The 22,981-nt window shown below is 34.6% G+C and overlaps 1 protein-coding gene across 1 annotated transcript in view; it reads right to left on the bottom strand.

Annotated features, from left to right (window-relative positions):
* Nucleotides 1–22,981, bottom strand: part of LOC133197666 (polyamine-transporting ATPase 13A3-like) — a 48,763-nt gene that overhangs the window by 9,164 nt on the left and 16,618 nt on the right. The window contains exons 23-26 of the mRNA XM_061333795.1: nt 22,476–22,589; nt 21,997–22,076; nt 21,703–21,855; nt 19,545–19,641 (exon numbers count right to left, since the gene is read on the bottom strand). Coding sequence (XP_061189779.1) covers nt 19,545–19,641; nt 21,703–21,855; nt 21,997–22,076; nt 22,476–22,589 — 444 coding nt within the window. The remainder of the gene's footprint in view (nt 1–19,544; nt 19,642–21,702; nt 21,856–21,996; nt 22,077–22,475; nt 22,590–22,981) is intronic.

Here is a 22,981-nt window from a genome sequence, read left to right as displayed (position 1 = left end):
TAGTATTTACCTGTGTAATTACGATGTTACAAACCGTGACGATGACTGGCCAGGAGGACTACCCGTTATGAAAACAACTCATGATCAACTCAGCGGACCTATAATTGACTTTAATATATGCTGTAAATCAATAAAATCATTTCAGTTTAACCGATATTTTATTGCAAAGATAATGGGAAAAAAAGACTTGGGATTTAGAATTTTTCTGAATTTCAAACGCTTGATATGCTTATATTTGGGGTGCTCTTGCATATGCACTTATAAAACGTGCATGTTCTGTACTTGCATGCGTGTACATTGTATGTATCTGTAAAACCTTAAGAGAGCTGATAAATGTGTTCTGATTTTCAAAAAAAAATAATGGGAACCTATAAATAATTACATGTTTATCATTTTGTTCGCATACAATAATAAGTTTAGTAGAAAAAAATAATTTGTTCAAGGTTAGGTGTCTAATAAATTTGTAATATTCAAATACAGTTACGCATGTATGTCTCATTCTACATATTTTGGAGGCGCGTGTGAATGTGGGATTTTGTATTTCCATACGCTCGATATGCATATATTTGGGGCGCTTTGTATATATACAGTTGTACATTTTAAGGGCGTCGACAAAAGAACGTATATTAGATTACATACATGTACATTTAAGTTTCAAAAGATCCATTACTAGTAGGAATTAATTAAGGTTACATATTTTGAATTTTATTATGAATAAAACAGACAATTAACTCGATATCGAGAAATAAATTGTTTATAAAAATAACTATGCAACTTTTCTGTAATTCAGCGAATAAAATATTAAATAAAATACACTAGCGATTTAATCAAAGATATTTATCCACTCATGACTTAGTTTACAAAATGAATTTGGAATGGCCATTCTATGATTTGTTTTGTGTATGACTAGGTCGCTGGATCACACACGCCGATTGATCCCCGGTGACCTCCTTTGCCACGCGCTATCGAGGGAGGTGTTACATAATTGTAAACATACAAGGTGAATGTAAAAGGCGCACACTTAATGGCTGTAAATAGTCTATGCTTCAAAGTTATGTTTTATTTTCTCAGTATATTGTTTGTTTTTATATGATAAGAAGAAAAGGTTATCTTTTTTCCCCTTTTTTTAGTAGACTGGTTTATTCGACTTTGAAAAAAATGAAATAAAACGAAAAGTTGTCAAAAAATAACTTGAAAATAAAGCACAAAACACTTCAAGAACCTTATTCTAAAGAATATTAGCATCTAATGTAGCCAGATTTATTATTTATAGTAAGTTTATTTTAGTTACACGCATGAAGAGCTCTCGTTTACTTGCTGAATGAAAACAGTTACCTGTATATGGGTCAAGCTTCTGGCGCATTTAAAACACAAGACTCGAACAAAATAACGTTTTCATGAAATCAATAAGATGTTAAAGAACAACTTTTTCAACGACAGCCATTTCGAAATATTTACCGTTTTTGAGTTATAAAGCAAAAACTTTAAAGGGCTCCAGATCCCTAATTTGAGGGGCCAGCCCCTTTTTAGTGATGTCAAATGAAAGGCCTTGCAATTGTGCACAACTTTTATTCTACATGTCTTATCAAAATATGTTTAGTTTTAAAGATACAAAGGAAAATATGTCTAAATTTTCGCTCTTTTAGGCGTTCTAAATTTTGACCCCTAATTAGCGCCATTTTGAATACAGAAATCGAAAAACAAAAACCGATGTGCACAACTTCAATCCTTCTATTATCTAAATTCGGTAGAATTTCTGCTCCAGCTTTTGTAGTCTCGGAGCCTTTGTCTGGAAATGAAGCCTAATAAATTTTCATTTAAAGGGCAATAACTCAAAAGCGGAAGTGACTTTTTGAACTGTTTGACAGCATTCTGATAGAGTTTTGTAACGTCTATAAACTCTGCAAATTTGAGCAAAATCCGTTGAGAAATGAGCGAGATATGAGGTCTCAAAGTTGGCGTCTAGAAAGGAGAAGAAAAAAAAAGAATAACTAGAGCAAAGCTCGTTGCAAAGCAACGAGTGGGTCTTCCTTCTTAGCTTGTAAGTTGACGTCGTAATAAAAGGATAAATATTTGTTTAATTTCCACCTAAAGGTTACATGTTTCTGTTTAGATTGTCAACTTTGCTAACATTCTCTTTCTTCTTTGACCCAAATATCAAGAGACCTCATCTCCGGAACTCTGAATCTGGAGTGAGCATGAGGATATATAATTCAACTGTACTCTCTCCAACAGTACTCCTGAAATTGTATCCAAAACACTGATACTCCAAGACCCTCATTTCTTGAACTTTGACTTTTGATTTTTAATTTCTAGACTTTTCTATTCATCTATCATCTTTGATGCAATCATGTTAGTAACACGTGTCATACTACAGAATCATCAGTGTTTTGCTACATCACTGTCATAATAATTGCTTGACAAAACATTTACATAGCATAACTACATAGTAAGTAATCCAAATGTGTTACTGATTGAGGATATCCATTCTTTGACAATCAGTAAGTAGAAAAATACTCTTACAAGAAATGCACAGGGATGATTTCAGTAAGACACGGTGTCACTTGTGGAAAATTTTAACATAACATCTTTTTTAGCCTTTAACTTAAAAGTTAAACTTCATTATCTCAAAAACCGATATCTAAATACATGTACCATTTATATGGTGAAGTGAGTTGGTACTCCCAACCCCTTATTCTTTAAGTTTTTTACCCTGCCAGGGTTCGAAATTCACTATATACAACTCGCAAAACGCGAGTTAGAATTCCCAAATTGCGAGTTAAAAATTAGGTAACTCGCAAAAACTTGCGAGTTGATTTTTTTTGCATTGAAACTGTTGCAAAATTATATAATATGACAGAACACAATGCTTTTGATTTAAATCAGTAATTTAAATAAAAGTCACACTGTAGTTGTATTTTGTGTATTGTACAGTAGTTACTTTTTCCTTAAGTTACATGTATTTAATTTATATAAATTTAATATGAAAATTGCGAGTAGTCTTATAAAATTGCGAGTTCACTTTCTTGGTACTCGCAATTATTTGCAAGTTGTAATTTTAGGGAGTTTCTAACCCTGCCTGCATGGTTATCTGGAGTCATTGGATATCTTGATGTTTAATCTTGGTCCAGTTGAAATTGAGAAAAAATGGTTTTACTGTACTTCTTGGGTTCATTTATTCAAATGTTTTACAAGGGGGGAAAAAGACACATATATTTAAATTTTCATAACATGTTAAAATAATCTTTTACATGTACATGTATATTACACATATATTCAAGTAAATTTTTTAAATAAGAATTCATTAAAAATATTTGAATCCATTGAAGTTGATTGCAGTAGATATAATGTGAATTATGAGCCTAAGACACAACAAGCAAATTTAAAGAATAGTGGTCTCATTCTGTCATTTGTCAACTGAAAAAGTTTGATGATAATAGGCCTGAAACTGTTCAAAATATGCCTCTAAATCATTTTGAAAATGAATGGCTGCAAAATTTAAAAAGTAGGTAACCATGAACTGCTTTTGAGTCAACATGATACGAGGTCCTTAGATGCATCAACTGACAAGATTTGATGATCCTAGTCCTTATAGTAAGCAAAATATCAACATTTTAATAAATGTAATTTTTGGTCAATTTTTGAAGTGACCTTGAGACCAAGCCCTTTGTCCCAGAGTGATTCCCTGTGCAAATTTTAATCTACAATATATCCTCATCCTTTTGTGAAAGTTTGGTGATAATCTGCCCAGTGGTTCTTGAGAAGACGATTTTTTAGCAACCAGTACTTTTGGTTTTATTTACCTAATTATCTCCCCTTGTTTAAGGGTCACAACCCTAAGTTTACTATAAACGGGAGCCCTTGGGCCATAGATACACTGTGACAAATTTGACAATAATTGGCCAAGGGGTTCTTGAGTTATGGCCCATATTCTAACAAGAGGCCCATGGGCCACAATGCTCACCTGAGTTACTTTGGCCCTGCTGTTCTTCACCAGACCCGCCCTCCCTTGTAATACTTATTGCGGCCCCACCCTACCCCCGGGGGCCATGATTTGAAAAATTAGAATCTACACTACCCCAGGATGATTCCACATATGTTTCAGTTTTTCTGGCCCACTGATTCTTGAGAAGAAGATTTTTAAAGATTTTGCCTATATATTTCAATGTAAAACTTCGATTCCCTATTGTGGCCCCACCCTACCCCTGGGGGCCATGATTTGAAGAATTTAGAATCTACACTACCCCAGGATGCTTCCACATAACTTTCAGCTTTTCTGGCCCTGTGGTTCTTGAGAAGATTTTTTAATGACCCCACCCTATTTTTGTCTTCTCTTGATTATCTCCCCTTGTAAAGGGGGTTGGTCCTTCATTTTAACAAACTCCCCTTCACCCAAGGATGCTGTGTACCAGCTTTGGTTAAATTTGGCTAAGTGGTTCTTGAGAAGAAGACAAAAATATGAAAAGTTTACAGACGGACAGACAGACAGACGGACAGACGACAGACAACTGGTGATCAGAAAATCTCACTTAAGCTTTCAGCTCAGGTGAGCTAAAAAGTTTACATACACTGCACAAATGGCCATAGCATTAGCTCTTTGAGCCTTTGGCTCACAAGAGCTAAAAAGATAAAAAGAATTATGTATCTTAGAGTTGTCTATTTGTAATCAAAGCTATATTGAAATCAGACCAATTTCTTGAAATAAAAAATTGCACTGTTGTAGTGCAAAAAAATTAATGATATTTTACATGTCGCTACAATATTCAAAGAGGGTGTGTCGCAAAATTTTGAATTAAATTAGAGGGGTTATGACTGTTTCATCACTAATTATAGATGATCAATGCGAAAACACAAAGTTGAGAATTGCAATGTCATTGAAAGTCTTGGAGAGCACCGAGCTATGAAAAAATTATTTCTTCAGACAGGTAATTTTTCAAAGTGCACAGTAAATTTTCCTTAAATCAATGTGTCCGCAAACTTTTCTAACAATCCTCGTTCATGTACATGTCCTTAGCACTGAAGTCATTTGAAATATGCACATATGTTAACATTTGTTGCTGTATATGCCAAAATAGCAGTTCTCTCTAAATGTTTTTGTAAAAATACAAATATTACAAGTTCTTAATGTATTAAGGCCTGATGTGTCCATAATCCTAGATGGAAGGACTTTTATCCTTGTGTGACTGTTTAAATTTCACTATGCTGCTTATTCTTCGTCATCTCCAAACAGATGCTCTTCTGGCAAATATGGTCATGCTTGGTATCAAATTTCAGTTATCAGATGGCAGTCACACCTATCCAAAAGAAATTGAAATTTCTCATTTAAAATTAAAAAAAAAAAACTGTACAACTTATAAATGATAAATAGCGACGTTAATTTTACTCGGACAGCTAAGTCGCACAGTCAGAGGCTTTAGTCAAATGAAAGTCGAGTACTCGTTGAAATTTAAATTAATTTTTCATGTCATTTTCCTTTTTGTCTTTAAGAGACTGCTAGCCTGTACAATATTTAAACTACATTATAACCATTATACAACAAATTATTGAATCATTAACATTTTCGTAGTAATAAATAACAAATGTATTTGATTTCAAATATAATATTTACTGCCAGTGTTTTTTTTTCAGTACTTTGGGACTGGGGGCTGGGGCCCTCAGAATTGGGAATTTCAGCATCAAGTAGGCTAAATTGGGAATCTCCCAGAAAGCCCAATCACTTAAAAAGCATTGTCAAAAAGCTTTGTTTTTGTCTTTGTATTACTTTAACAAACAATTGTTATAACTAATCAAGACTATTCTTGGTATGGATTATCTAATTACTTGCATCAAGAACAATAGTGGTATGAATTATCTAATAATGAAGAAATCCAACTTGGCTGAGGTGGCAGAGGATAGTTTTTTTTAATGCCAAACATGTGCCGAGGGGGTACACATATACAATATGTGATCCATAAAAACATGTACATGGGGACAGTTTTCCAGGGGCTAATTAATTACACTTCATATGCCCATGGCTCACAAATTATGTCAACAAATTACATGTAATCTGCCTAGTAGAGTGCACATGTACCAAAAATGCACCTGGGGTCTCCCCAAATTTTGGCTTGTTTTTCCAAGATTTGGGCCTCAGTCGTACCCATACAACCCATCCCCAGGCCCGAGCGAGCAGGATAAAACACCCAGTAGTCTGTAAATCAATGCATGCCCTAATGAAAATTCACCAATTGATATGGGGCCATTCATCTTCCCTCTGAGATACACACCTTCTTCTAAGGCCTACTGCTTTTCAGCTGAATTTTCTCTGCAACTGACCACGTGTCTTAGGTTCGCATTTACAACTCTGTATATGATAAGCGTCATAGTGACACCTACAAGTTGCACATCATTTTTTTCAGCAAGCACTTTGCTACACTGCAAATGTGTCCCATAATTATTCTAATCATTTTTCTACATAAAATATCACATCAAACAGGGGATATCTCAATTTTTTAAGAAATTTGACCGGGTCTTTAGTACGAAACTATCCCCTTCCACCTTTAACTTTCAAAGTTTGCTTTTTAATTAAAATAACTTTCCATATTTAGAAAGTGCAATCAATTCTGAGTAAAAATATAATAAATATGTCTTATTTCAATGAAAAATAAAAAAGTTAGAGGCAAATAAGTGACCCCACCAATTGTCGGTCAACCACCTTAACCCCATATTCTTTGTGTTACTTCAAAAATGACCAACTCCTACAATCCAAAAGAATCTATTTCTTATCAAAACAGTGTTTAATGGTAACTTTGATCAATTTCAAATGCAGCTACATATAAAAAATTCAATAAGAATTGCATGCCTTCATGAAATGTACTCACATGAAACACATACTCTCCTATTTTTGATGTTTTGAGAAATCCCATTTTACCTCTTAATTGCTTGAATTTATATATCTATAGCTTGTTTGCAAAAAGAAAACCTAATCTTTTTTTCAGGATATTTATTGTAATATACAAAAACCCCTCTTGCATTAAAGGTTCAAGAAGAAGTGTCCTGAAAATTGCAGTTATCTACCTAGCTGCAATAATGTAGCCCTCTCTGATTTTTTTTTTTTTTATCTGATATTTTCTGGAGAGGGCTACAATTCCACAGCATGTCTGTAATGGTGCAAATATCTTTTTTAAATACGGGCGACTGCAGGCAAAATAAAATGTTTTTACATTCAACTTACTTCTAAAAAGGCGAAATTTTTATTCACTGTCAACAACATAGCCCGTTAAACGCGAAAACCAGATAAAATAAATATGCTTGTTTACCAGTCGCTCTCATCCGAAGCCATGACAGTTCTCGCGTGATGCTCTGAGACTTGCACTTGAAAATTATAAATTACTTTGTAAAGTAGATTTTCGGGGTTACTAAATGATTGTGCTGTATGGCATCACTAAATATTGATAAATAAAACTATTCCATGTGACATTTTTTTCGTAAACAGCGATATTTATGCCTAAAATAAGGTAATTCCTACAGAGATCCGCTCCCTAGAGATCTCTAGTCTCATTGGCTGTCCCAAAATAAAATCGATCAAGGTCAGTAAACATGGCGGATAAATTCAAGTTGTGATGTTGACATACACGAAAAATAACCGATATATGGATTGTTCTGTGTATGTTTGGATTGATTTATGTTTTGCATAACTACATTTTTGGAGTTCAGGTAAGAAATGTTAATTAAATAGCCATTTACTGATAATTCAATCCGAAATCCGTGCGGGAGTGAATCACTCCCGCACTTGCACCATTACGGAGATCCTAAGGAGTTGTAGCCCTCTCCCCCCCCCCCCCCCCCCCCCAAAAAAACAAGATGCCCAAGGGCCACATCGCTCACCTGAGCACTGTGGCTAGGAAAAAAGGAAAAATCAGTTTAGTACTGAAAAGCTTAAATGCATAAGTGGTCCCAACCTACCCCTAAAAAGGGAAAGGGGGGGGGGGGGGGTCATGATTTGAACAAACTTGAATCTACACTATCTGAGGATGCTTCCGTATAAATATGACAAACCGTGGCTTTGCTGTTCTTGAGATTTTTAAAGATTTTTCCTATATATTCCTATGTAAAACTTTGATTGTTCGTTGTGGCCCCACCCTACCCCCCGGGGTCATGATTTGAACAACTTGAATCTACACCAACTGAGGATGCTTCCACATAAATATGACCAATCATAGCTTTGCTGTTCTTGAGAAGAAGATTTTTGAAGATTTTTCCTATATATTCCTATGTAAAACTTTGATCGTCCATTGTGGCCCCACCCTACCCCCGGGGGTCATAATTTGAACAAACTTGAATCTACACCACCTGAGGATGCTTCCACATAAATATGACCAATCATAGCTTTGCTGTTCTTGAGAAGATGATTTTTGAAGATTTTTCCTATGTACACCCATGTTAAACATTGATCGTCCATTTTGGCCCCACCCTACCCCTGGGGGTCATGATTTGAACAAACTTGAATCTACACCACCTGAGGATGCTTCCACATAAATATGACCAATCATAGCTTTGCTGTTCTTGAGAAGAAGATTTTTGAAGATTTTTCCTATATATTCCTATATAAAACTTTGATCGTCCAATGTGGGCCCACCCTACCCCCGGGGTCATGATTTGAACAAACTTGAATCTACACCACCTGAGGATGCTTCCACATAAATATGACCAATCATAGCTTTGCTGTTCTTGAGAGATTTTTTAAAAATTTTCCTATGTACACGCATGTTAAACATTGATCGTCCATTTTGGCCCAACCCTACCCCTGGGGGTCGTGATTTGAACAAACTTGAATCTACACCACCTGAGGATGCTTCCATATAAATATGACCAATCATAGCTTTGCTGTTCTTGAGAAGAAGATTTTTGAAGATTTTTCCTATATATTCCTATGTAAAACTTTGATCGTCCAATGTGGGCCCACCCTACCCCCGGGGGTCATGATTTGAACAAACTTGAATCTACACCACCTGAGGATGCTTCCACATAAATATGACCAATCATAGCTTTGCTGTTCTTGAGAAGATGATTTTTGAAGATTTTTCCTATGTACACCCATGTTAAACATTGATCGTCCATTTTGGCCCCACCCTACCCCTGGGGGTCATGATTTGAACAAACTTGAATCTACACCACCTGAGGATGCTTCCACATAAATATGACCAATCATAGCTTTGCTGTTCTTGAGAAGAAGATTTTTGAAGATTTTTCCTATATATTCCTATGTAAAACTTTGATTGTCCAATGTGGCCCCACCCTACCCCCGGGGGTCATGATTTGTACAAACTTGAATCTACACCACCTGAGGATGCTTCCAAATAAATATGACCAATCATAGCTTTGCCGTTCTTTAGAAGAAGATTTTTTAAGATTTTTCCTATATATTCCTATGTAAAACTTTGATTGTCCATTGTGGCCCCACCCTATCCCCGGGGGTCATGATTTGAACAAACTTGAATCTACACTACCTGACAATAATTCCACATGAGTTTCATCTTTCCTGGCCCACTGGTTCTTGAGAAGAAGATTTTTCAATAATGCCGTTAATTTTTTGCTATTTCGTAATTATCTACCCTTGGAGGAGGGCGTGGCCCTTCATTTGAACAAACTTGAAACCCCTTCACCCAAGGATACTTTGTGCCAAGTTTGATTGAAATTGGCCCAGTAGTTCTGGAGAAGAAGATGAAAATGTGAACAACGACGCCGATGACAGACAACGGACAAATTTTGATCAGAAAAGCTCACTTGAGCCTTCGGCTTAGGTGAGCTAAAAAAAGGGAGAGGGCTACATTATTGCAGCTATTATCTACCCTACCCCTCCAACCATTACCTGATTCTATAGAAAATATACTGTGGAAATCTGATTTTACTGACTGTCCTTTTTCTGAGTATATTTCCATTCAATTTCAATGTATCTGAGTGATCAAATACATGGATTTGATTCCCCTGAATAATTAAAGTGATCATCCTGTCCTTACTTGGCATCTGTGAGTAAATTTCAGGTGTTTAGTAGAATCCAATAATTTCATGAAAATGTACATATTTCTGATATTTTGTTCATTAAATATGCAAAAAGACCATCTGTTTTGTTATAATTTAAAGAAAAATATATAATCTATATGAAAATAATAAAAAGTTTAAGTTCTATCACATTATAGAAGACAAATGAGGGGGAAAATGAAGGGGAGGGGGGTATTTTTTTTATGTAATTATCAATAGTAAGATGGGTCTAATTTGAAAAAAAATTAAAGCACAGCAACTCTTTGAATAAATGTGGTTCTGTGAACTGATATATTTGCATACTGACTCATTCTTTTCTCAAAATAATGATATTTAGTGAAAATACATGTAAAAAAGAGTAAGTTTATAATTTGTAATTTCAGTGATATCGCAATAACTGAGCCCCTTTAATTTTAATTAATACTAAGTGATTGCATCAAAATTTGATAAAATATATGTGACTGTGCCCAAACTATTATTTTCAAACAAATAAATTTTTCTCAGACAAAAATTGCCTTACTCTGTTAAGATTTGTTATGCTGATGCTTCGAACTCTTTGAAAATGTGTACTGGGAAAGGTTTACCCCCCTTGTGTTTAGGTCTCTCTACCTAAATGAATAAGAGTCAAATAAAAGAAATATGGTGAGTTTTGAAAATGGAATATATCAATAAACTTATTTAGAGAAGAATTAGACTAAATTACATATTTCTGAAATTGGTGTTTTCAGATAGTTTTTTTTAAATGCCAAACATGTGCCGAGGGGGTAAACATATACATGCGATCCATAAAAACATGTACATGGGGACAGTTTTCCAGGGGCTAATTAATTACACTTCATATGCCCATGGCTCACAAATTATGTCAACAAATTACATGTAATCTGCCTAGTAGAGTGCACATGTACCAAAAATACACCTGGGGTCTCCCCAAATTTTGGCTTGTTTTTCCAAGATTTGGGCCTCAGTCGTACCCATACAACCCACCCCCAGGCCCGAGCGAGCAGGATAAAACACCCAGTGGTCTGTAAATCAATGCATGCCCTAATGAAAATTCACCAATTGATATGGGGCCATTCACGTTCCCTCTGAGATACACACCTTCTTCTAAGGCCTACTGCTTTTCAGCTGAATTTCCTCTGCAACTGACCATGTGTCTAAGGTTCGCATTTACAACTCTGTATATAAGCGTCATAGTGACACCTACATGTTGCACATCATTTATTTCAGCAAGCACTTTGCTACACTGCAAATGTGTCCCATAATTATTCTAATCATTTTTCTACATAAAATATCACATCAAACAGGGTATATCTCATTCTTTAAGAAATTTGACCGGGTCTTTAGTACGAAACTATCCCCTGCCACCTGAACAACAAAACCTGGTTGAAAAACATGCAATAAACAAACTAAATTTGATCACACTTTCATTACATTTTGGGAAAATACAGGCATATTTTCAATTGGGACTGGGGCCGAATTTCGGCCCCAAGTCAGTTCTAAAAAAATCACTGACTGCACGTTTTATCTATATACAGAACATCAAATGCTCATATTTATCCTTTCTTTTCCTGCTGCTAGTACATGTACCCGTTATTGATTTCTTACCTGAAGCCATTTGAATGTGTCTTGTCAGTGACCCGTGATTGTTAAACAATTAAAGTGTAACACTTATAAAAACAAAATTTTAATTATGAGATTTTTTGCATTCAATCAGTACAATTTAAAAATGATTGATATTAATATCAGAAAGAAACACCTTTGAATTATGCTCATAACCATTCCCCAGTTTACATGTATTTATAAAGTTTTATTATTCTTCATTAATTGGTAGTTCCATTATATGAGATCTGAGATCTTACGAAATTGAAGGTTGAAACTTTACAATTTGGATCCGACATCTTTTAAAGTATGACAATGCATGTTTGTTGAACAACAAAATTCCTTTGAACAATTAACAATGACTGGTTAAGCCTTTCCCTGAGTTTGAACACTGATACATTAATAAATGAACTGAGTAGATCCATTTTTTTAGCTCACCTGAGCCATAGGCTCAAGTGAGCTTTTCTGATCAAAATTTGTCCGTTGTCTGTCGTCGTTGTTGTCATTGTCATTGTTGTTGTTGTAAACTTTTCACATTTTCATCTTCTTCTCAAGAACCACTGGGCCAAATTCAACCAAACTTGCCACAAAGCATCCTTGGGTAAAGGGGATTCAAGTTTTTTCAAATGAAGGGCCACGCCCTCTTTCAGTGAAAAAATAATGGCATCATTTAAAAATCTTCTTCTCAAGAACCACTGGGCCAGGAAAGATGAAACTTATGTGGAAACATCCTCAGGTAGTGTAGATTCAAGTTTGTTCAAATCATGACCCCCGGAGGTAGGGTGGGGCCACAATGGGGGATCCAAGTTTTACATAGATATATATAGGAAAATATCTTTAAAAATCTTCTTCTTAAGAACAGTAAAGCCAAGATTGGTCATATTTACCGTAAGTTTTGGAAGATAGGACGATACTTTTTTCCTCAGAACCGCTGGGGTCGTCCTATTTAACGAATCGACCTATCTAAGGCCCAAGTTTACGAAAAATGCCCCAAAATCAGTAAAATTTACGTCAATTTTAAAGCAAATGTGTGCTATTTTCGTATTTTTTAAAATTATTTACCGAGGAAAAAATAATAAACAGTAAAGAATTAAATATTTATTCCATTGATTTCTTACAAAATAAGTTCCATTAAATATCCGTCGATGTACAAAAAAACTTATTTATGATCAATAATGTCTCAAAGTATATTTACAACATGCCGTGTCCATCTTGTGAAGTTGGAAGTCGCAATCGTTTACTAATAATAAAACCGCAACCGTATCAAAGTTTAAAATATGGAGGAGTTTTCACAATCGCAATTGTATTTTTTTTACCATTTATTTGTAACGATTAATTGAAATAGTATACCTAAATATTTTTTCATTGTCTTGTGATATTTATTTAAATGTAAAATGTGTGAAATAAATTGTTGCCAGTAAATCCCTTAAATTATTTACCAAATATACCGCTAGTCATAACTATTTTGTTTTATATCCCAAGGGGTACACCGAATTATACGAAGATTGGCTTCTAATAGAATTCTAATTGTCTGACAGATAGAGGGATATACACTGTGTACACAAAGGTGTTAACACCTGTTGGTTTAAACACCTGCGGGGCATGATTAACAAATCCACGTGCCGTTAAAGGGGTATTAGTGCTATACATCATTGAACAAACAAAACTGTGAAATTTCTGATGACTGTTAAATTGCGAATGTACTCTCAATTAATTTATTTTTTACAACAATATCTCAAGCGAAATTATAGCATGTTAATATGATTAATTTCAATTGCTCACTGTTACATATAATAGTCATTTGCGTGTTTTAGCAAATCCCTGGACAAGAACTATAAAAATGGCGGTCATCGCACTTAATATTGTACCCCGGTAAATAATGTCGGAATAAAAGAATGTGTCCACGATGTTCTAAAATGGAAATGATTATTGTTTGATTTCGGGTATTTCCCTAATTATAGCTGTTGTATACTACCGTATTTATGTGTTTAACGACAGAGTTAAACAACGATGGCGTTGAACAGGCAAGTTGGAGAAAATGCGTTATATCACAATTCAAGGAAGTTTTAACTATGTTTGTATAAAACACTTGTCTATTAAAATGCTCTACTCATAAAAATACCAGTTTATTTTCTTCATACGTTAATATCACGGGTTAAGTTAATTTAAAAGACCTTTACATGTTGTGATACGTAGTTTCTAAGTAAGAATCTCTAGAAAGTCGATAAACAAAGCCTCGTCCTATCTTCCAAATCGTCCTATCTAAGGATTTTTAAAAAATTACGGCTGAAAATGAGCCTTTCGACCTATATACCCCATCGACATATACCCCAAGACTTACGGTATATGGAAGCATCCTCAGGTAGTGTAGATTCAAGTTTGTTCAAATCCTGACCCCCGGGGGTAGTGTGGGGCCACAATGGGGGATCCAAGTTTTACATAGAAATATTTAGGAAAATATCTTTAAAAATCTTCTTCTTAAGAACAGCAAAGCCATGATTGTTCATATTTTTATGGAAGCATCCTCGGGTAGTGTAGATTCAAGTTTGTTCAAATCATGACCCCCAGGGGTAGGGTGGAGTCACAATGGGGGATCCAAGTTTTACATAGAAATATATAGGAAAATATCTTTAAAAATCTTCTTCAAGCTTGTTCAAATCATTACCCCGGGGATAGGTTGGGTCCACAATAGGTGATCAAAGTTTACAGAGGAATATATAAGTCTTTTTCTCAAGAACAGAAAAGCCATGATTAGTCAAATTGATATGGAGGCATCTTTGGGTAGTGTAGATTGAAATTTGTTCAATTGAGGACCCCTGGGGGTAGGGTGGGGCCACAATGGGGGATCAAATTTTTACAAATGAATATATGGGAAAAAAATCTGCTGCTCAAGAACAACAAAGCCATTTGTTATATTGATATGAAAGCATCATCAAGTAGTTTAAAATTCAACACCCCCCTCCTTGTAAACTTTTAAATACTGTACTGATTTTTGCTTTTTTTTCCTAGCCAATGTGCTCAGGTGAGCGATGTGGCCCATGGGCCTCTTGTTTTACATTGAATTTAAGAGTAGCAAATTTTAAACTCACAACCGACTTAACAAATTTTAGTCGATAGTCAATATGATTGAATGATAGTCGAATACTCGAATATTCATTGACACCCCTAATGAAACCATCAAACAGTGTTCAAAGATACTGTCACATTTTCCGTGTATTATTTGTAAAAAGTACTCTATTAAATAGATGTTTACATGCAGTCAATTTTGAGGATGTAATTACAAAATATATTATAAATAGGGATATTAATTAGGAGTTTTTTTTTCATGATTTCACAAAGGAAATGCACATAACTTATACATGTAGAAAATTTATTAGGGATGGCAATGGTCAACTGGGTAACCATCTAATCAGTCAGAAATATAGTAACCGGTTTAGTATGGGATGACGGGTTATGATTTTCATAACCAGTTAGTCGGTATTTTTTGTATAATATGTACTTTTTAAATAATATACCAGTATACATATTTTTTTTTTTAAAAATTACCACTAAGATCATGTAGATAGCATGTGTAAAACTAGTCTCATTCAAGCAGATGCTCGACTGTCTCCATAAACTCCTGCTCGTTGGAGTTTACGGAGACAGACGAGCATCTGCTTGAACGAGATTAGTTTAAAACTGAAAAGTTGCTATCGACTTATTAAATTATTCACAATATACAGCCACTGTGAAAACAAATCCCCATTATTTTGTCATTACAGTAAAACATGCTTATAAGTGCCAGGGACAAATAATTTTGATTCATTATAAATGTATTCATTTTTCAGTTTAGTTTTCAGTATGTTTTAAAACCACAGGGAATGAAAATCACTTCACTATATGCTTCAATTCCTTATTTAAGTCTGTTCGCAGTAAGCGGGTTTTACTGTATAACCCAAATACCACTCTAAGTTTACATACCCAAATCATAAAAAATTCTATATTCTAATTTCAAGAACTAATTTTTTACTAAACAATGTTTTACATGGTAATTAATCTAGTTCATTATCTGTAATGGTAGCCTAGTTGTAGGGTATTCATTTTGTAATCAGGAGGCCTGGACTTGATTCTCATTTGCTGTGTCAAACCTAAGACATAAACATACAGGTAATGAAGGTTCCTTCACCAAGCGCCAAGCATTAGAATGAAAGTCAAAGGTTTTTCAGATGAGACCTTAAAAACCTCACAGTAGATGTTGGGACAATAAAGAACCCTCACTACTCAATGGGCCTTAGTGCCAAGTATTAAGGTCTATGTTTGAAGCCCTTCACCAGTATGTGGTAATGTCTCTATACGAGAGAAAAATTCTCAAGTAAGGTGTAAAACAACATACAATCAATCAAAGTGTCAGTAAGAAGCTGATCCTTACGTCGCAGGTTCAAATCCCACAGCTGGATGTGGAGATAGGTTCCTCAGATGGAACCGTATGAATCGAGGTTCTGTGTCACAGAAGGTGCTGGCATGAAAAAGATCCCTCACTTCCCAAAGGCCATAAGTGTCAAGTACAGGTCTATATTTGCAGGCCTCCACCAGCAAGTGGTGGCATAATAAATATGACTAAAAGAAATTTGAAGGGGCAATAAACAAAACACAAATCAATCCTGCAGTCTTATCACAGAAATAATTCAAACTTTTACGTATAAATATATTTCCAAATTTCTTTTGCAATTTAACTGAGTGACATTTTTGAGATTTTCCAATAATAATACACATTTACTAACTGGGTTCGAGGGCAACATGTGTTTTGTCGGACCCAAGAACCAAACTGTTTGCCTGATGCCATTAGGCCGAAGGGAAACAGTTTGGTTCAAGGGGTCAGCAAATTGCATTTTACCCCGAGAACATGGTCAATAAATGTTTTGTTATATCTTTTACTTTCTTTTTTTGTTTGACATACATGTATTTTGTAGTGGCTTCCATGATGTAAATTTCCTTTACCAGCACTGAGGTAAAACTCTATCAATTCCGTAACTTTCGAACACCAACGAATGCAAATGAGATTTAACTAATCCCGCGCATACTGTAATATGTAAGCAGTCCAATGATCTCATCGACAGGTTCAATATCTCACTTTGCGGTTCAACATAGATTTTTTTATGATTGCTCATAAAACCTTGGAAATGTTAGACATTTTGAGTGTACACTGGTATAGATTTATATAAGAACAAATTTTTAAAGGTATAACAAATTATAATATTAATTAAGGCCCTAGTTATAACAGCTATTCATACTTGTTGAAGAATATATATAACAATAATTATCATGTTTATACATGTAGTATGTTAGATAGTGTATTGTTGAATTTTTGCATTTTTTTGTTTCAATTAAAAAAAAATAAGTCTTGGTGAAATTACATGCTCTCGTGCATTTAAATATAAGGTAAAGCAATGGGGATTTGACAATGTCATGTCAGGGATAACAGACAGAGACTGAACCATAAAATAGATAACATACATCAGTGTTTGTGCGTACATTTATACATTTGCTGGCATATACATGTAAACATCAGTGCTGTAAGCAGCTGTTAAATTTTAGATAAGAAAAATTCTAACCTTCATTTCCATGGTGCACGCCAATCATATATTAAAATGTCACCGTGAACTCTTTCATCACTCGCTACATTTATCACAGAAAACTCCGACACAAGACTGTTCATCGCTGTTAATGTGATCGTCAGAATTTCCTCGTAAACAATTTGCGCAAGAATATATATATCCCTTTAAAACTAATGCTCCCTGTACGCAACCAAGGATTTTATATGCTTCGAAGATCTGGATTAAACCTGCATGTCTACATACGGCTGGTACGTTAAGAAAATGTGCAACTGTCAACTTCACATATTTTCTTCTCATTTTCTGTGTGCAATTCCGACTTGCATGGCTACTTCCGGGGACGTACTAAAGACTTGATATACTAAAGACCTGATATTCGACCTGATGATTTTTTCAAAAAATAAAATAATCAGATTGAGTGTTAGACATGATTTATTTTTAAAAATTTTTGATTATGAAGCATTATGCTATACTAAACTACACTTTTTTTTTTAAATATTTGCCAACAAAGCATCAGATCAAATCACGTTTTTCGTATATCGGGTCTTTAGTGTCTTCTTCCCACAATGCCGCTCGTGATTGTTTACATCCAGGTTACAAACGAGAGGCCCCGATTAAGACTCTTTCTATACGGATGCATTTGTAAATGTTGATTTACCTTTACTTGTGTAAATAACTTGCATTTATAAACGATTTAAATAACAGAAAACAGAGAAATCGAATCAAAACAATTTATTTAAAACACAACAACTATCTAAAACCGTACAAGCATGTGTTACGTTGCCCTAAAAGGCGTGGCTGGTTTGTAGACAACTTGTTCCTGTACGATTCTCGAATAATTATTATATAAAATAGAATAAAATATAGCACGGAGCTTGTTTCTCTTTATACCACATGACAAGATTTAATATGTTAGAAATTATGTCATTCAAACTTTTTCATAATATTTTAATATTTTTAGCTATCCAAAAAATACTTTTATGACCTGCTGTCCCCTGAATATAGGGGCTAGCCCCTTTTTCTTGATGTTATCTGAAAGCTCTCGTAATTACACACAACTTTTATTCTATATGTCTTACCAAATTTTTATCAGTTTAAAAGTTATTAAACAAAAAGCAGCAAAATTTCATGGAAAAATAATTCTTAAAACTTGCCGTCACATAGCTTCCGAACTTAAAAAAATTAGCCTACAATTTTAATGTTCTGCGCATCTGCAATGTATTAGTTACAAGTTCTCCAGTTTTCATGCAAATATCATGTGTCGTTGTTGAGAATTCTACTGGACAAGAGACCCTCCAAATATCGATTGAAGGGCAATAACTCATGAACGGGGGTATATATCAAAAATTTGAAAAAACCGTTTTTAGGCAATAATACATTGTATCTACCCTGAAAATTTCATAGCAATCGGACAAAAGGTCTCCGAGAAATCGCCTGCTGAAAATCGGCGGGAAAAAAAAAATAAAATAATAATAAGAAACAGTAGAATAACAGTAGGGTCTTCCGAAGGAAGCTCGGAAGACCCTAATAATCTTAACCATCAGAATCAGTAGAAGGTCTTCCGTTGGAACGGAAGACCTTAAATATTTCCAGTAATGAATTTCCTTGCAGTAAAACATATATATGTATAAATTTTAAAATGTATGTTAATAGTGATATAGAAGTTTAGGATGGTACATGTAGTTCAATTTATCAAAAATGTCTTCAGACAGATCTACATAAATAAAGCACCTGAACCAAGATTCCTATAACTTAGTTGCATTGGTTATTCATTTTAATTTGATCCAGAAAGTTTAGTTAAATTGGGAAATAGCAGATGCCTTGTAATTTTCAAATAACTTCTTAATGCTTTAGGCAAGATGCAAAACTAGAAACATAATTGTTAGTGCATCATCCCTGCATTATTGGTCCAGGCGGGACAGGGTAGCTAAGAAATACCATGAAATAGATCTGCTTCAAAAACTTGAATTTGTGATGTCAATGCTGGGGATTTAACGTAAACTCTCCAAAACTTTGTCTAGGAGAGCAAAATTTTGCAAGTTATAAGTACGCTCTTTTTTTATCTACTCACAATGAAGTTGGAGGGGATATAGTAATGTTAATGTGTGGGTGAGTGGGTTTGTGCATAAAGGAAGTTACGCAAGTTGTAATTTATATTGAGATCAGTGTGCTCTTTTGCAAGGGGATGCTCTCCTTTGCAGTACCCTTGTTAATTTTGTTTCATTAGGTATCAAATATGTTCAGATCAGTAAACATACACTGATGAGTAATGAGTAAAACATAGTTACATTTCTTTGAGCCATTGACATGATATATAGTCATATAAAGCAAACTCACCCAATAGAGAATTAACACAGAGACAAACTGGGTCAAACTGTAACAGGCCATATACTTAAAAATCCCAAACGATGTCACCAGGGCTCCTCTTCCCTGTCTAAAAGAGAAACATAACATCAGCAACAAATATTTTTCAAAAAACTTTAAGACATAAAATTGTGAGAATGGTAGATTTATATTGCTGACCAGTTATGAGTGATGTTTTGTGCTTAGAAAATTAAACATGCAATGTGGCTATTGAAAAATTCAAAGAATTTAAAAATGTATAATGGCTGTGTAAGAAAGAGCTAAGGAAAAATTAATGGTGATGTCCTGCGAGGTTCTGCAATATATTAATGCTTAAATCTTAATCTTTGAAAAAGTGACAGAAAAATTTAAAGAATTAGTTTTTTTAACCTTCCCCATACATCTTGTCATAATAAACTGAAATGTTGGATAAAAAGTGGCTGAATTCTTGCATCATTTAAAACTATGAAAGAGCATATGAATATCTCATTTTCAACCTATTTTCCTGGCAGTAATCCTAAAGTTCATAAATGCAACACTTTCTTCAACCATGCTTCACTTCAGTAGTGAATATGAAATGATAGGTAGGCAAGTATTCAAGTTATCACATATCACTTTAAGAACTGAAAGACATATCATCTATCTTAACTAACATTATATATGACCTTGAGCTCTGCACAGAATGCTTTGAAAATTAAGAGACACACGTATCCCAATTCATAAGTTCTGATTTAAGCTTTATCCTACCTTTTCTTTGGCTTGCAGATGAATATCATACAGCATTTAGATATGATGTTGCTTGCATGGTTTTCTTGAGATAACCAGATGAGTCTATATATAGACCATTCAGTATTAGGTTGTTTAGATATGATCATTGTTAAGGACTGTGTTTGGCTGGTTTTCTTTATATTAATCAATGGGTGTTAACACATTCAGTATTAAGTTGTTTAGATATGATCAATATTTAGGTGTGTTTGTTTGTTTTCTTGAGCTTTCCTGTTGAGTTTTTGGATGCATCCAATATTAGACTACTTAAATATGAACAATATTTAGGACAACATTTGGTTGTTTTTTTGTTTTTGTTTTTACTTATTTGATGAGTTTGGGGATGCATTCAGTATTACGCTGTTTGGATATGATCATTATTAAGGACAGTGTTTGGCAGATTTTCTTGAGCTTACCCTAAGAGTGTTGGGACACATCCAATATCAGGCATTTAGATATGTCATCATTTAGGAGAGTGTTTGGTTGGTTTTCTTGAGCTTACCAAATGAGTGTTAGGAAACATCCAATATTAAGTTTTTTTTTTTTTACTTTTCATCATTTAGGAGAGTGTTTGGTTGATTTTCTTGTGCTTACAAGATGAAGGTGCCCACACATTCAATATAAGGCTGTTTAGATATGATCATTATTTAAGACAGTGTTTGGTTGGTTTCCTTGAGCTTTCCTGATGAGTGTGGGGACACATTCAATATTAGGCTGTTTAGATTTGATCAATATTAAGGGCAGTGTTTGGTTGGTTTTCCTGAGCTTACCTGATGAGTGTGGGGACACATTCAATATTAGGCTGTTTAGATGTGCTCATTATTAAGGACAATGTTAGGTTGATTTTCTTGTGCTTACAAGTTGAAGGTGCCCACACAATCAATATAAGGCTGTTTAGATATGATCATTATTTAGGACAGTGTTTGGTTGGTTTTGTTGAGCTTACCTAATGAGTGTGGGGACACATTCAATATTAGGCTGTTCAGATGTGATCAATATTAAGGACAGTGTTTGGTTGGTTTTCCTGAGCTTACCTGATGAGTGTGGGGACACATTCAATATTAGGCTGTTTAGATGTGATCATTATTTAGGATAGTGTTTAGCTGGTTTTCCTGAGCTTACCTGATGAGTGTAGGGACACATTCAATATCAGGTTGTTTGGATGTTATCATTATTTAGGGCAGTGTTTGGCTGGTTTTCCTGAGCTTACGTAATGAGTGTGGGGACACATTCAATATTAGGCTGTTTAGATTTGATCATTATTTAGAGCAGTGTTTGGCTGGTTTTCCTGAGCTTACCTGATGAGTGTGGGGACACATTCAATATTAGGCTGTTTGGATGTGATCATTATTTAGGGCAGTGTTTGGTTGGTTTTTCCTGAGCTTACCTGATGAGTGTGGGGACACATTCAATATTAGGTTGTTTAGATGTGAATGGAGAAGCTACAGATGCCTCTGCTTCTGAGAGTGAGATACCAGCATGAGCTGTCTTCAGGGCTCCACAGTCATTAGCCCCGTCTCCACACATACCCACAAAGTACCTGTCCATACACACCAAGAGAGAAGCATGGAAGAAAAGTTAGCAATGAGTTGACAATGAGCACAATATCAAGTATTTTATAGCATTCATAATGTCAAATGATTTATTTTTAAAACTCTGTGAATCAAAAAAGAAAAGCTACCCTAGTTCCTGGAGTACTTCAATAAGCTGGGATTTCTGGTCAGGTGACATTCTGGCAAACACTGTACCTCTAGTGCAGATCTAATTAAGGCACATTCTCAAGCATTCAACATACATATACATGGTTATTGTCATTTGAATTTATTTAAGAAAAAGTTGCTGGAATATAGTTATCAAAATTAATATGTCCCTAGAAAACTTTCTTGAACAGAAATACAATAAAACTCAGTCCAAGGGACCTGTGAATTTACTTTGCTTTATCCACTTCATTATATCCATATTATTAATTCGTTAAAATATATAGCAAATTTGCAATAGACTTGTTTTTCTTCAAGTAATTAATATAATTTATAATGACTACTGTATATGTTCAGGGAAGTATTGAAAATTTGCTTAATTCCTATTAGTACTAAACAAGTTTTACGGCATGCTAGAAAAAAAAAAGAAATCAATATGGAGACAAATCAATGGATGACTTACTTTTTGCAGTAGTAATGGAAAGTGATTTCTGACAATAGCCCATGATTTTCCATCCATAGCAAAGTGAAAGTAAGAATCGGTGAAATCCCCATCAGGCATGGCCAATCTTGTCTCCTGTTGGTAAAGAAAACCTTGAGCACCTGCATTTTTATACATTTATTACATACAGTACAACCTATATTCCAGAAGATTTCTAAAGTGGAGCTTCTTTCAGTCACTGCTTAATTATTCAAACAAAATCATCAACTGATATACTCTAGTGTTGTAAACTTAAAGACATAAAACAGATCACTAACATTTGGTGACAATGCAGCAGTAGACAAAAAAAAAATCTACTGCTCCATTCTGCCACAGTGTTGGTGATCGGTTTTATGTCTTTAAGTTCACAACTTTGGATACAGACACTGTTAAATATTGTTCAGTATCCGCATGTGGGAATCTCCCAAGCATTTTCAAGCTTCAGGTGTTGGTTTCCAGTTTTTCTTTGTTTTGTATACTTTTAGTGT

Source organism: Saccostrea echinata, unplaced genomic scaffold (genome assembly GCF_033153115.1).
Source record: "Saccostrea echinata isolate AGI-Se365-2 ecotype Australia unplaced genomic scaffold, CSIRO_AGI_Sech_v1 ptg000030l, whole genome shotgun sequence".
NCBI lineage: Eukaryota > Metazoa > Mollusca > Bivalvia > Ostreida > Ostreidae > Saccostrea > Saccostrea echinata.
The sequence above is the reverse complement of the archived record's forward strand: the minus strand, read 5'-3'. Positions and strand labels throughout refer to the sequence as shown.